General features: G+C 41.6%; 1 protein-coding gene and 1 pseudogene across 2 annotated transcripts in view; both read left to right on the top strand.

Annotated features, from left to right (window-relative positions):
- Nucleotides 1-13,348, top strand: part of Kdm2a (lysine (K)-specific demethylase 2A) — a gene marked incomplete at its 5' end in the record, with an annotated part of 106,921 nt that overhangs the window by 79,196 nt on the left and 14,377 nt on the right. For both annotated transcript variants that reach the window (XM_005384357.2, XM_005384358.2), the window contains 2 exon segments: nucleotides 686-812; nucleotides 2,673-3,067. In XM_005384357.2, the coding sequence (XP_005384414.1) occupies nucleotides 686-812; nucleotides 2,673-3,067 (522 nt within the window).
- LOC102025697 lies at nucleotides 6,514-7,287 on the top strand (annotated as a pseudogene).

The raw sequence follows: 13,348 nt of genomic DNA, 5'->3' as shown, positions 1-13,348 counted from the left end.
GGCACATGACTGTAGTCCCAACTTGGAAGGTTGAAGCAGGAGGATCCATGTGAAGTTTTTTGTTTTTATTTGGGTTTGGGGTGGGGGTTTTCTTTTTTGAGACAGCATCTTGCTATGCAGCAGTTCAGGCTGGCCTTGAGCTCACTTTGTAGCCCAGGCCAGCCTTAAACTCACAATGATCCTCCTACCTCAGCCTCCCTAATGCTGGGATTACAGGCCTGGGCCACCACGCCCAGCTGATGTGAGTTTAAGGGAAGCCTGCACTACAAAGTGAGACCCTGTCTCAAAAAAACCAAATAATAATAATAATAATAATAATAATAATAATAATGAATTACATCTAACTCTAAAATTTTACCCTCTATCCTAAAATGAATTACATCTAACTCTAAAATTTTATCCTCTATCCTAAAACCCAGAATTTCTTGTTGGTACTTGCCCACTGAAACAAAACAGCTTCTTGGTGGTTCTGATTGGTCACCCCAAATACCTTTTGTCTATAGCAGTTCTTTCCAAAGGCCAGTGTTTTCTAAGTTGATGGATTGACTCAGCTTCATGTTTTAAATGCCCGCTTGAGCTTGCAGGTTGACTGGCAAGGCTTTTCCTGGGTTAATTATTGTGGTGATTCATTTTGTCTGTCTTTCCTTGAAAAGTGTTACCAGCTCATCATTCTGTGTCTGTGTAGGTTCCAAATAAGTTCCGCTATCCATTCTACTACGAGATGTGTTGGTATGTGTTGGAACGCTACGTATACTGTATAACCAACCGTTCCCACCTAACTAAGGAATTTCAGAAAGAATCTCTCAGCATGGGTGAGTGTTTTGCCTTACATAAATTGCTATTTTGTGTGTGTGTTTTTCAATTTTTTTGTGTGGTACTGGGGATTGAATCCAGAGCTTTCACTCTGACCTACATCCCTAACCCTTTTTCCATATATTTATTTTGAGACAGGGTCTTGCTTAATCATTAAAGTGCCCAGACTGGGCTCAAACTTGGTTTTTTTTTCCTGTCTTTTGGGGTTTTTTTTGTCTTTTCTTCCAGTACCAGGAATCGAACTCACTACCTTGCGCTTGCCAGGCAGGTGCTTTGCTGCTGAGCTAAATCCCCAGCCCCTGGGCTCAAACTTATGATGCTTCTGACTCAGCCTGCCAAAGTGCTGGAATTACGGTGCATTCAAGGCCAGTCTGAGCCATGTAGTGAGTTCAAAACTAGCCCAACATAGCAAGCCCCTGCTTCAAACAAACAACACAAACTTGTCCAGACATTTTACCAGATAGTTTATATATGTTAAGTTTTTATTACTACCTGTGATATAAATATAATTATCTCCATTTTACAAATGGGAACAGTAAGGTTGAAAAAGATTTTAAAAACTTGCCCAGAATCTTACAGTTAATAAGTGGGTAAGCCGCAGCTTCAGTTACACTGGTCAGACTCTAAAATCTATGCTCTTAACCTTTTGTACTGTAACATTTCCTCGATATCTATCATGAGAAATGTTTCATTGAATGATATGGTAGTTTCAGTATACATTTTTAGACTTTTCCAAGTCTTATATTGGAGAAAAGCCAATGCTGTAGTGTGCTGTGATCACAGGTTTCTTTGGAATCTTCAATCCAAGGAAGATACCTTTTACTTTAACATTTCTTTTTACTGTATAAAAAATTTTTCTTGTAGTTTGTACTCTTATTTGAAAATTTAAAAAGCTAACCCAACATGTGAAACCAAAATACAGAATTGTATATACAGTATGATCCAATCTTGTTTTAAAGTATATCTAATTGAGTCAGGCGTGGTGGTTTGCACCTGTAATCCCAGCACAAGGGAGGCTGAGGCATAAGGATCACTATGAGTCAGTTCTAGGCCACCTTGACTTAATACAGCAAGACCCTGTCTTTAAAAAAAAAAAAAAAAAAAACAGGATTATGAGTTCAAGCCTATCCTGGGCAAACAAATTAGTGACTTTCTAGAGACCTTGTCTCAAAACAAAAAATAAGAAAGGACTGGGGATATAGCTCAGTGTGAAGGAACCCTTCAGATCAATCCCGTTGCCCCCCTCCCAGTCATAATGTGCATATACATAAGAAAAGATGGAAAGAAAATACAGTACACTGTTCAGTTGTTATTCCAGAGTAGAGGGATAAGGGAATGACTGACTTCCTTGTAACATCATGCATTTTTTAAATTGTTAATAATAAAGATGTTTTGCAGGACTAGTAAACATTATCATTGTGTTAACTATCAAAATTCTCCTTTTCAAAAAAAAACTCACTTTGTTCTGCTCTCCATATTGCTAGAATTTGAATTGCCCAAAGATTAATTTTATGTACTTAATATTGTCTGTTCTTTTAGAAGATAATGAAATTATAATCCCAAATTTAAGCTTAAATTTAAAAGTAATATATAGCCTCTTTCATGGGTAACTTATTTTTAGTACGAAGACAGGGTTCTTTGCAATGTTGATTATTACCTCAGTTGTACTACTACTGCAGGATCTGCCTGTTACCATGATTTTCAACAGTGGACAAATGGGTTGGAATAAAGAGAGATGATGTTTAAATATGAGCGCTTCATCATTTATAATCAAGCCCCTTCTCATACCACCTATATCTCTTGTTGATTGCACGGCCAAGTGACATGGTCTTTCTTCATTTTTTTCTTTGTGTTGGTAGATTTGGAGTTAAATGGATTAGAGTCTGGAAATGGGGATGAGGAAGGGGTAGACCGAGAACCCCGACGCTTGAGCAGTAGACGTTCTGTCCTTACCAGCCCTGTAGCCAATGGGGTCAACCTGGATTATGATGGCCTGGGCAAAACCTGCCGAAGTCTTCCGAGTCTGAAGAAAACTTTGTCTGGGGACTCATCCTCTGACTCTAGCCGGGGATCCCATAATGGCCAAGTGTGGGACCCCCAGTGTAGCCCCCGAAAGGACAGGCAAGTGCATCTGACCCATTTTGAGCTTGAAGGCCTTCGCTGCCTTGTAGATAAGTTGGAGTCTCTGCCACTGCACAAGAAGTGTGTCCCCACGGGGATAGAAGATGAAGATGCTCTTATTGCTGATGTAAAGGTAAGCAACTATTAACCTGGCTAAAGCAATCAGGTTCTAGTTTTCAAGGGAGAAAGTATGGGAATTTAGTATAATCTGTGGTTCAACCACAGAGAAGTTAGTAAGTACATGTGCTTGTTAGTACTCCTCAATGTGTCAAATCCTAGAGTGAAGTTAGGTTTCTATTCAAAAACAGTTACAGTTTGTGTGTTCAGCCCTTAAAACACAGGATTAAAGGTGAGCCTGAGAAAATATGTACATTAAGCTTATGTTATGCTCTGATAAAGAGGCCTGTTGCAGAACAAAAGGGAAACTAATAGTAGTCTCATCCTAAGCAAATAGAGAGAAAAAATTGTTTTATGCTCTTTATGTTGAATAGGTTTAATATCTTTAGTTTCAATAACATTAAATACAACTTCCAAGAAAAGTGTCATTTTAAGCAGAACCCATACTATGGCTTTATCAAATTCTATCATATTGTCTATTTTTCTTGTTTTTAAGAGGTCTTCCAATGTAAGGTTTAAAAAAACCACCTGGCCTACCTCTCATATGTTAGTCTGAAAGAAATGAGTTTATTTATATGAAATCCTGATTTGAGTTCTCTACAGTGGAGAGCTCTCTCTTGCCCTCCTTCTTCCCTTCTTACTCTTCCTGTGTCTGTCCAGTTGTCCCCTACCTTCTCTGTGGGATCTTGCTCTGTCTCTGTCCACCCTCCTCCCCTCACCTTCCTCTCTTCCTCTGGGATCTTGCTACGTCTCTGTCTGTCTCTTGTCTCTGTCTGTCTGTCTGTCTCCACCCCTCCTCCTCTTTGGGATCTTGCTATGTTGCTTAGGCTGACCTTAAACTCCTGAGCTTGTTCTATCCTGCTGCCTCACTGCCTTACTCTTCTAAGTAGCTTGGACTATAGATAATGTGTCACTGTACCCAGCATTATTTTCTTCTTCCCTTCCTCCCTCTCTTTGATATTTTAAGGCCTATATGAAGAAAGATTCCTAAAATTATGTCTTGTAAATTTATTTGATCTGGGTATCTATTTCTCTCTCCCTCCTTCCCTTTCTCCCTTTTTCTGTCTTTTCCTTCTTGTCTTTCTCCTTCCTTTTTCCCCTTCCTCTTCTCTTTTTCCCCTTCCCCTTTCTTCCTGGTCTCAGCCCTGTCCTCCCCTCCCCATTGTGTTCATCAAATCCAGGGTCTTGTGCATGCTGAACAAACTGTCTACCACTGAGCTACACCCCTAGCCCACAATTCCCTTTTTTAAAACTGCCACATAGATTATTTTAAGCCACAAAGAACTCACAGAGAATTCTGTGAAAAACCGCCCCCCCAATAAAAATGATTCTTGGTGCAGATTTTGTTTGTTTTGTTGAGACAGGGTCTTGCTTTGTAGTTCAAGCTGATCTTTTTTGAGAGTGCGGGGTACCAGGAATCAGACTCAGGATCTTGCGCTTGGCAGGCAAGTGCTTATGACACTGAGCTATATCCCCAGCCCAGTTTAGGCTGGTCTTGATCAGACTGTGTAACCCAAGTTGGCCTCAAACTCAGGGCAATCTTTCTACCTCAGCCTCCCTAGTGCTGGAACTACAGGAATGTGCCACCATACCTGGCTGATTAAGGTGTCTCTAGGCACCATATAGCCAGCTGTGATACTCCCCAGCTTTTGGCGCCTCAGGAAAGAATTCCAAGACTGAAATGGAACCTCATCTTTTTTTTTCTTTTTACAGTTGACATTTAAATTATGTATAATATATTTATGCATCAGTAAAAAGGCAAACAATTACAGAAATTAAAAAAGGGTGGTAACTTGGTGAAGTTGTTCCTCTTCAGTAGCAGTAGAAGTTGAGCAGTTGTTGGTAAAGTTTACTTTTATAAGGTTTACTTTAGAAGAGGCAGGTGGTATCATTGTGCCTTTTATTTAAAGGAGGAAATGACGTCTTTCCAGGTGAATGTCCCATTTCCATGATTAATGTGTAACAAAAGAAATTTAGCCATACTTTTCCAGACTCACAAGTTAGATACCAAACTCTGTTCATATCCTTGAGTGAACAAAGGACATTTGAGGGTTTTTTTCTACTGTGATAGGGTTTAAATAGGACTTAAATAATTTTATAAACTTCAGTAATTGTGTGTAACATTGTCACAGTCACTTTCTCATTGCTAAAACAAAATACCTGACACCTGCAGATTAAAGGAAGAGAGGTTTATTTTGCCCAAGTTTGTAGAAGTTTCAATTCATAGTCAGCCAGCCCCAAGGTGGGACAACATGGCAGAGAGGTGAAGCAACAAGGAAGAAATAGCATGGCAGACAGGAAGCAAGGAGCCAGCCAAGAAGGGAGATAAACCCTTCCAGGCTATACCTGTGACCTCCCTCTTCCACTCAGATGCCACCTCCGAACAGCAAGTCATCTATAAACCTGCATAATCCAGTCAGATTCCAAAGGCCCCACTTATGATTGCATGAGGCTTTAAAGGAATATCTGAGTACTTGTTTTCTATATAAATCTCTCTGTATATGGCTATTCCATCATGAATGTATATGGGAAACAAATTGTGACTTTGAGACTTTTTAACCTCTATAACTGTCTTTAGGAACCTATGAAGAAAGATTTCTAAGATTATATCATAAAATTTTTAAATGTGGGTGTCTATATTTGTAATTCATGAAAAAGAATGTCTTTTGAGTTCTAAGGGCAATGTCTATAGATAGATTTAATGTCGTTGACTCCTATTGTAGAAAGTCATATTATATTCCACTAATCAGTTGTGCAAGGTCAGCAGTCCTAATTGAAATAAATACACATACTCCCTGAAGTAAAGTCATTGAAGTAATTAAATAAAATTTGAAGCTGGGTGTGGTGCCACATCTGTAACCTTGGTACTCTGGGAGGCTGAGGCAGGAAGATCACAAATTTGAGCCCAGTCTGGGCAACTTAACAGTTTAGAAAGACCCAGTCTCAGAAAAAAAAAGAGCAAGGGGGGATGTATTCAGGGCAAGGACCCTGGGTTCAGTCTCCAGTACCACCAAAAACAAAACAAAGCAACCAGTGTCAGAAAGTACCAGATTTAGGTCTCATATCTACAGGTAGTTTCATTTACAATCAGATAGATTAATTATTCCTGTATTTGAACAGTTACGTTTAGTGAGAGATTAGGATAGTGTGTTTAGAGCATGAATACTTTGAGAATCTGAGCATCACTAAAAAGAAAAAGCAATGAGGGGAGTAGATGTCCAGTCACTGTAGCTGGAAACAAAAAGTTTACCCTTCCTGCAAAAAGAGAAATTGTTTCATTTTAAAATCTCTCTGTCTGGCCTGGCTTGGTGGCACATACCCGTAATCCCAGCACTCTGGAAGCTGAGGTGGGAGGATCGCCATGAGTTTGAGGCCAGCCTGGGCTACATAGACTGTCTCAAAAAAAAAAAAAAAACCACCAAAAAGTAAGTAAGTAGATAGGTAGGTAGGTAGGTAGGTAGGTAGATAGATAGATAGATAGATAGATAGATAGATAGATAGATAGATAGATAGATAAATAAGAAAATCTTTCTGTCTGGGCTTGACTAAGCAGGAGTTGTTGTCATGGGAGTTGACGTCTGCCACAAGAAGGACCAAAAGGTCTGGCACAAGGAGCCAGGACATCTACCTGAGGCTTGTGGTCAGGCTGTTCAGGTTTCTGGCGAGATGAACCCACTTTGCCTTTAACCAGGTTGTGCTGAAGAGGCTGTTCATGAGTTGCACTAATCTGCCACCTAGGTCTCTTTCCTGGATGATCCAGAAGATGAAGTTTCCTAGCTGGGAAAATAAAACTGCTGTGGTCATGGGGACAATAACAGATAACATGCAGATTCAGGAGGTGCCCAACCTGAAGGTTTGTGCCCTGTGTCTGAGCAGCTGGGCCAGCAGCCATATCCTCAAGGCTGGGGATAAGATCTCACCTTTGACAAGCTGGCCCTGGACTCCCCCAAGGACCCAAGCACCATCCTGCTCTCTGGTCCACACAAGGGCTGAGAGGTATACTGACATTTCCACAAGGCCCCAGAACCCTGCATTGCTATACCCAAACCCTATGTCTACTCCAAGGACTGGAAGCACACCAGAGGCAGACAGGCCAGCTAAGGCTGTAGGAACTAAGCCAGGATCTTACTCTGTTATTAAAAAACTTCAGAGCCAGGCATTATGGCGCAGACCTGTAATCCCAGCATCTGGGAGACAAAAGCAGAATGATTGCTGTGAGTTTAGGGCCAACCTGGACTACACAGTGAGTTCAAGGCCAGCCTGGACTACTTTAGGAGACTGTGTCAAAAACACAAAAAGATTTTTGGATGTAAATAAAAAAATCTCTTTCTGGTTCTCACAAATTAGTAGTAGAAGAAATGAGAAGAAAAGTAATGATACAAGGTACCCATAATTTCATATTCCCTGGAAGAAAAGTCCAGTTTAGTGTGATGATAAAAGGACTTTGAATATTCTAAAATGTTAAGGTCTACAGTATTGAAAAACGAGGAGTGTAAATTTAAATAGTGGATTAAAACATGTTAACTTACTGGTAAAATGAATCAGCCTGGGTAAGGTTCTCTTTGGGAAGAGTGTGGATAATCTTAGTTTTGAGAAAGTATGCTAAAGGCAGAAAAGGTCTCTCCAAATTGCAACCTTAATATATGTTGAATAAAAAAATAAGACATGGAAGAATATACAGTTATTCCTCATTTAACGACCTGCCTGTTTAACTACTGTTCTGACTTATGACTGAGGCCTGCTATTTGGACTTACAACCCGGTTTTTGGTTTTGTTTTTTTGCACAGTTCTGTACATCTTGTTTATAGAGCCTCAATGTCTTTTTTTTTTTTTGTACAGTATACCTTACTTATACAGTACTGTAATTTTTGCTGATTGTTCTGTATAGTACTATAGTTTGTTACACATTATAGTACTCCATGTAAGAGTTATCAAAATAAAAGCAAAGTCATCAAGTCGGAGTTTCCTTTGACCATTTCTTTGTTCTGATTATTGTAATATACATACTATATACAATTCCTCCTGGAGCAACTAATTCATTTAACAGTAGAGCCATAAGACCATAACTTGGTCGTTAAATGAGGAATGACTGTATACCAGCCCTATTAATGTAAACAAAAGGTTTGAGTGTTGATGCACAGCAAGGAAGTCTTGAGGGGTGCACCCCAAACTGCTGTCAGCGGGGCACAGTAGGGTGATGGGAGTCAGCTAGAAGAATTTGTGATAAAGAAAGAAATGATGCGTGAGTTCAGTTCCCGGTACCGGAGAAAAACCAAAAAAAAAGAAATGATAGATAGAAGGATCTAGTATAATCAGCTCTTAATCCATTAAGCCAGTTCCCCCCCCCCTTCATTTTTTTTTTTTAAAGCCAGTTTTTTTGTTTTGTTTTGTTTTATGGTTCTGGGGGTTGAACTGAAGACCTTCAATTGTACTAAATCCCCATTCCATGGTTTTATTTTTTATTTTGAGACAAGGTCTTATTTGTATCATTGCTAAATTGCCCAGGCTGGCCTCAACCTTGGAATCCTCCTTCTTCGGCCTCCTGGAGTACTGGAATTACAAGAGTGTGCTACTATACCCAGCCCATTAAGGCAGTTTTTCTTTTTTCTTTTTTAAGCCAACCCATACAATGAAAACTTCACTTCTAGTTTTAATTAATAATACTTTTAATAAGTAACATTCTTACTGAATAGAAAGGTTTAAATCTGAACTCGGTTATAAGACCCAAGGCTTTAAAGTATTTTTATTACATTCTTGTACTGTGTATATTCTTACTACTACTTCGTTGCCTATTCTGAGTTAATAGGAGAAAAAATAAGGCCCTGTTTAATTTGCAGTTTGGAAACTTACTTTTCATAGTACCTTGTATGGTTTTCATCTTTTCCTGGTAGCCTCTGGAATTGTTTTGGAGTGATGTCTTTCTTAAGTATTGGTACTTTATCATCTGCCCAGGTTAGAATAGCACTGACCAAAATAACTGCATTTTCTAAGGCCCCATATCAGTGTAAAGAAAACCCTTTCAAACAAAATAAACTGCAGTAGGTCTTTAAGTATTAAAGTGCAAGGGAGAGGCTTAGGGTTAGGATGACCACATAAACAACCAAGAGTACTAATCAGAAGCACAAAAGTCCTTCCTTCTTTCCTTCCTTGGTAAACTGCTTTAAAAATTAACGTATCTAAACCTGTAGCACAGGCCTATAGATAGTCCCAGCTACTGTGTAGAGGTCAAAGTTGGAGACAGGAGAACGGCTTGAGCCCAGGAGTTTGATGCCAGCCAGGCAACAGAGCGAGACTTCATCTCAGAAAGGAAGGAAGGAGCCAGGCCAGGTGGTGCATGCTTGTAATCCTAGTACCCTGTCAGCCTGAGGCAGTAGACTTGCAAGTTTAAGCCTAGCATGGGCAATTTAGTAACACAGGGAGTGGGTGGGGCATTTGGTCAGTGTGAACGCCCTAGGTTTAATCCCCAGTACGGAAAAAAAAGGGGGGAAAGAAAAGGGAGGAAGGTGGGGAGGGAATAAGAAAAAAAGGAAAGTGAAGAGGGAAGTGTGTGTGTGTGTGTGTGCTTACACAGCAGGATGATGGGAGTAAGTGTTTTGGTTTTAATTGTACTTCATCATTCTTTGTCTCGATAAAAAATGAAATTCTCAGCACTAAGATTCTTTCTGGGCATGGTTGCACATGCCTATAATCCCAGCACTTGGGAGGCTGAGACAGCAGTATTACTGTGAGTTCGAAGCCAACCTGGGCTACATAGTGAGTCCAAAGGAAGTCCAAAGCCACCCTGAACTACACAGCAAGACCCTGTCCAAAAAACCAACAACAACACAAACAAAAACCCACGAAGATTCCATCTTAACCAGAAAGAATAGCCATCATCAAGAAATCAAATGATAACAATGCTGGAGGGGCTGTGCGGGAAAAGGAACCATTCTACATTGTTGGTGGGAATGTAAACTAGTACAACCATTATGGAAAACCTATGGAGACTCTTCAAAAAAGTAAAAATAAAATTTCCATTTGACCTAGTTAAACAAAAAAGAAACAGTTCTCAATACATGGACAAAAATGCAGATATATGGCAGCAAAGCCACAGACCTCAGAAAGCCTATTAAGCTACTGAATCTATCCTAGAAACTTACTGAAACAGCTATACTGGAAATAAGGCTTCAGTAGTGACAGCTATTTGTTAGGTGTTTATGTCAAAGAAGTACTAGTAATTTCCCAAAAGCTAAGTTTTACATTTGTGAGGATCTGAAAATTACTTAAGTAATTTAAGGATCTGAGCTTCTGCTGTGTAGACTTCTGTTCCTGCCCAACTTGTTGCCCAGAGAGAGAGTGGGTGGTCTGAACTTCACCCTGGCCAGGACCTGAATGTGTGGAAATGTAGGCGACACGTGTTGGTCAAATAGCTTGTCAGCAAGTGGCATTGAGTTATCTAATATGCAGGGATGGCTGTTTTCTTTGAAAGACTATCAAAAATAAGGACAAGGGCTGTTGTGTTGCTCAGCAGTAGAGCACTTGCCTAGAGTTTGAGAGACCCAGGTCTACTCCTCAGTACAACAGAATTATATTCTGGGAGTAATAACCTGAGCATGGAGCATTCTGATGGGCATAGAGGCTGATGGAGTTGGGAGAAAGCCAGTTCCCAAAGTTCCTGGGCCTTGGTTAGAGTCAGGAGGGCAAAGTTCTTTGATCTTAGATTGTACCTGATTTGTGTGACTTGATCATGATGGAACTGCTAATAGATTGCTGTAGAGACATTTCTAGAATGTTGTTAGTTTCTAGTGGGAACTAGAAACAGGCATGTGTTGGAGATGTAATTGATGGAAAACTGCCACATATTATTGAGTATTCTCAATATTGGCTGGAATCTGTTATTTCTGAAGTGTTTTTTGTTTGTTTGTTTTTCCTGGAAAAACATGCTAGTTCTGGATGGTGGACTGGAATCCACATGATCCAGAGGAAGTAAAGCAAGCAGGCAGTATAAAAGGAGAAGATAACTTGGGAGGAGCTCAGCCTGCTTCTTGGTTCCCCTCAGTGGCCAGACTTAAAGCAGTCCCGGGTATCTGCTGAGAAGAGATTGTGTGTGTGTGTGTGTGTGCGTGTGTGGGCGCGCGTGTGCGCGCGCCCACACACGCGCACACACACAGAATCAGTGACACAGATCTGATACTAACAATAAGAAGTAATCCTAAGGGGAAGGGTGTAGACTGAGACAAGGACAAATGTGGGCTGCGGTGCCTAAACAGAATGGGTTAAAGCTTTCCCTTCTGCTGGCGCCTTCTGAAGTCAGCCACCGGGAGCCCTTAGGGGCTGGCCCTGAGTTCTCCCGTTGCGGTGGTAGAGGGAGGGAGACAGGGCGGGCCAAGCTCCCTCCCGGCAGTGCCTCCTCCAATGACGAGGAGAAAAGCTGGGACTGAACACACCCTCTCCCAGCGCTGCAGCAGAACGGCCGGGCCCTCTGCCTGGCTAGCTCACTCGAGCTCAGCTCCCCCTCCTGCCATCTTCCGTTGCAAAGCATTTCTGGGAGCTGCATGTGGGTGACGCAGCAGCATTGTTCACAGGCACAGGAAGCCACGGCTGAGCTGAAGGGCTCGAGAAGGAGCTTAGAGCGCTGCACGCTGCTCTCTCTGGGTAGCCTGAAGGGTTAGAGCCGATTGCCCTTCCTTATGTACTCTGGGAGATTTCAGAATTTTCGAGTAAATCGGGATTTTCCTAGAGGCAGAAAACCAAACTTCTTCCGCACAACTTCCAACACAGAAAACAAAACAAAGACGGTGGGGAAACTTCACCCAAGAGCCTCGGCAGCTCCAGAGCGACGAGAAACGCAAGGTCAGGCGATCAGTTGGCAAACCCATTCTGGTTTGGGGTGTATATTACTGTAGGGACTTTGTCTCAGCAAAGAGGCAGAAAAGGTGCCTGACAGGCAAGTCCAGGACAATGCTTGTGTTACTTGGTGTTGCTTGAGCCATCATTGCACTTGTTCCCTCTCTGGTGGGATATGGTTTGGAACTGGGTTGCTTTGCTTTTGGGAATGCTTTTCCCCTTCTGCTCAGACCCTTCTGTTCTCTTTCTCTTCCTCTGATCTGTGGGGTGTGGGCCTGTATTTGAATGTTCTCCTGAATGCCTGGAGCCTAGATAGGCGGCAGCCTTTCCGCACTCCACCCCCGCTCCCCTATCCCAAGCCCCTCTGATGAGGGGTGGTGGCTTCTTTATATGGTTTCTTGTAGGGCCTCAGCTGGAGTCTGCCTTTTTTGATGAAAGCAGGGCGTGCTTGGTTGAATGGCCCCAGTGAAATAAGGTTTGGAAGGAAATCTGCATTTCCCTCCACACCCACACATACCCCAGTAACAGCCATGTATGTGTGAACAGCTGCCCCCCACACCACCGACAGTTTCTTCGCCTACCCTTCCCTGTGGCACCCACAAAAGTCTTACAGGTAGAATTAGACTGCTTTTGGTGAACAGTTAAGTTCTTTTCTACTCTTTTTAAACAGTCGCAAATCTTTTGATGCAGTTTGTTTTACTAAAAGTGGAAAGTCCCTGTTTGTGGACAGCTTAGTTCTCTCCGGCAAAGGAAATGGGCAGAGTCCTACTCTTCAGCAGTGTGACGTGGGGGAGGGGAGCACTGCACTCCCTAGTGCACATTTTAAATGGACCCAAATTTTTCACCCTGGGGAGATTAGAAACCCTGACCAGAGCCTTGTCCCACGTGGCGCCACACCCCGCCTCTTCACCCCTACACAGTGTGGTGCTAACAGGAGGCTCCAGAATAGGATGCCATAGCAACTTGAAGTAAATAAAACGACTGCAGATGAGATCAGTTTGGGGGAAGGTGTGAGGCATCTAGAAACTTGGCAAAGGGGGAGCTTCATAGAGGAGCTGCTTGAGATGTTGCAGGGTTTATTGAGTCTATCTCTGGGATTTGGAACATGATCCTTAAGTTAAGTATAAAAATAATTAAAAGTCCTGAAGAAGTCCCAGGCATGCCGACCTGTCTAGGTCAAAGTTTATTCTTTGGCTGAAACAATTTCTATCCTGTACACATAAGCCAAGTGTAACTTGTCCCCCAGATTTGCTTTTTTTTTTTGGCTATGGTGTTGCTTTAGGGCTCCTGAGGTCAGAGAAAAGAGACTTTTGTTTTTCTAGAAGGTTTAGGCTTCATAAATTTCAGTGGAAAACATGAAAGATTTATCTCAAAATAACAATAGCCAGTGTGATTAATTTAAGTGGCAGTTTTTTACTGTAGCATTGTTCCTAAGTCACTGAAATTTGATTGGTTAAAGCCATAAGAAGTA

Source organism: Chinchilla lanigera, unplaced genomic scaffold, assembly GCF_000276665.1.
Source record: "Chinchilla lanigera isolate Chin_1 unplaced genomic scaffold, ChiLan1.0 scaffold00021, whole genome shotgun sequence".
NCBI classification, from domain to species: domain Eukaryota; kingdom Metazoa; phylum Chordata; class Mammalia; order Rodentia; family Chinchillidae; genus Chinchilla; species Chinchilla lanigera.
This window is presented reverse-complemented; position numbering and strand designations above follow the sequence as displayed.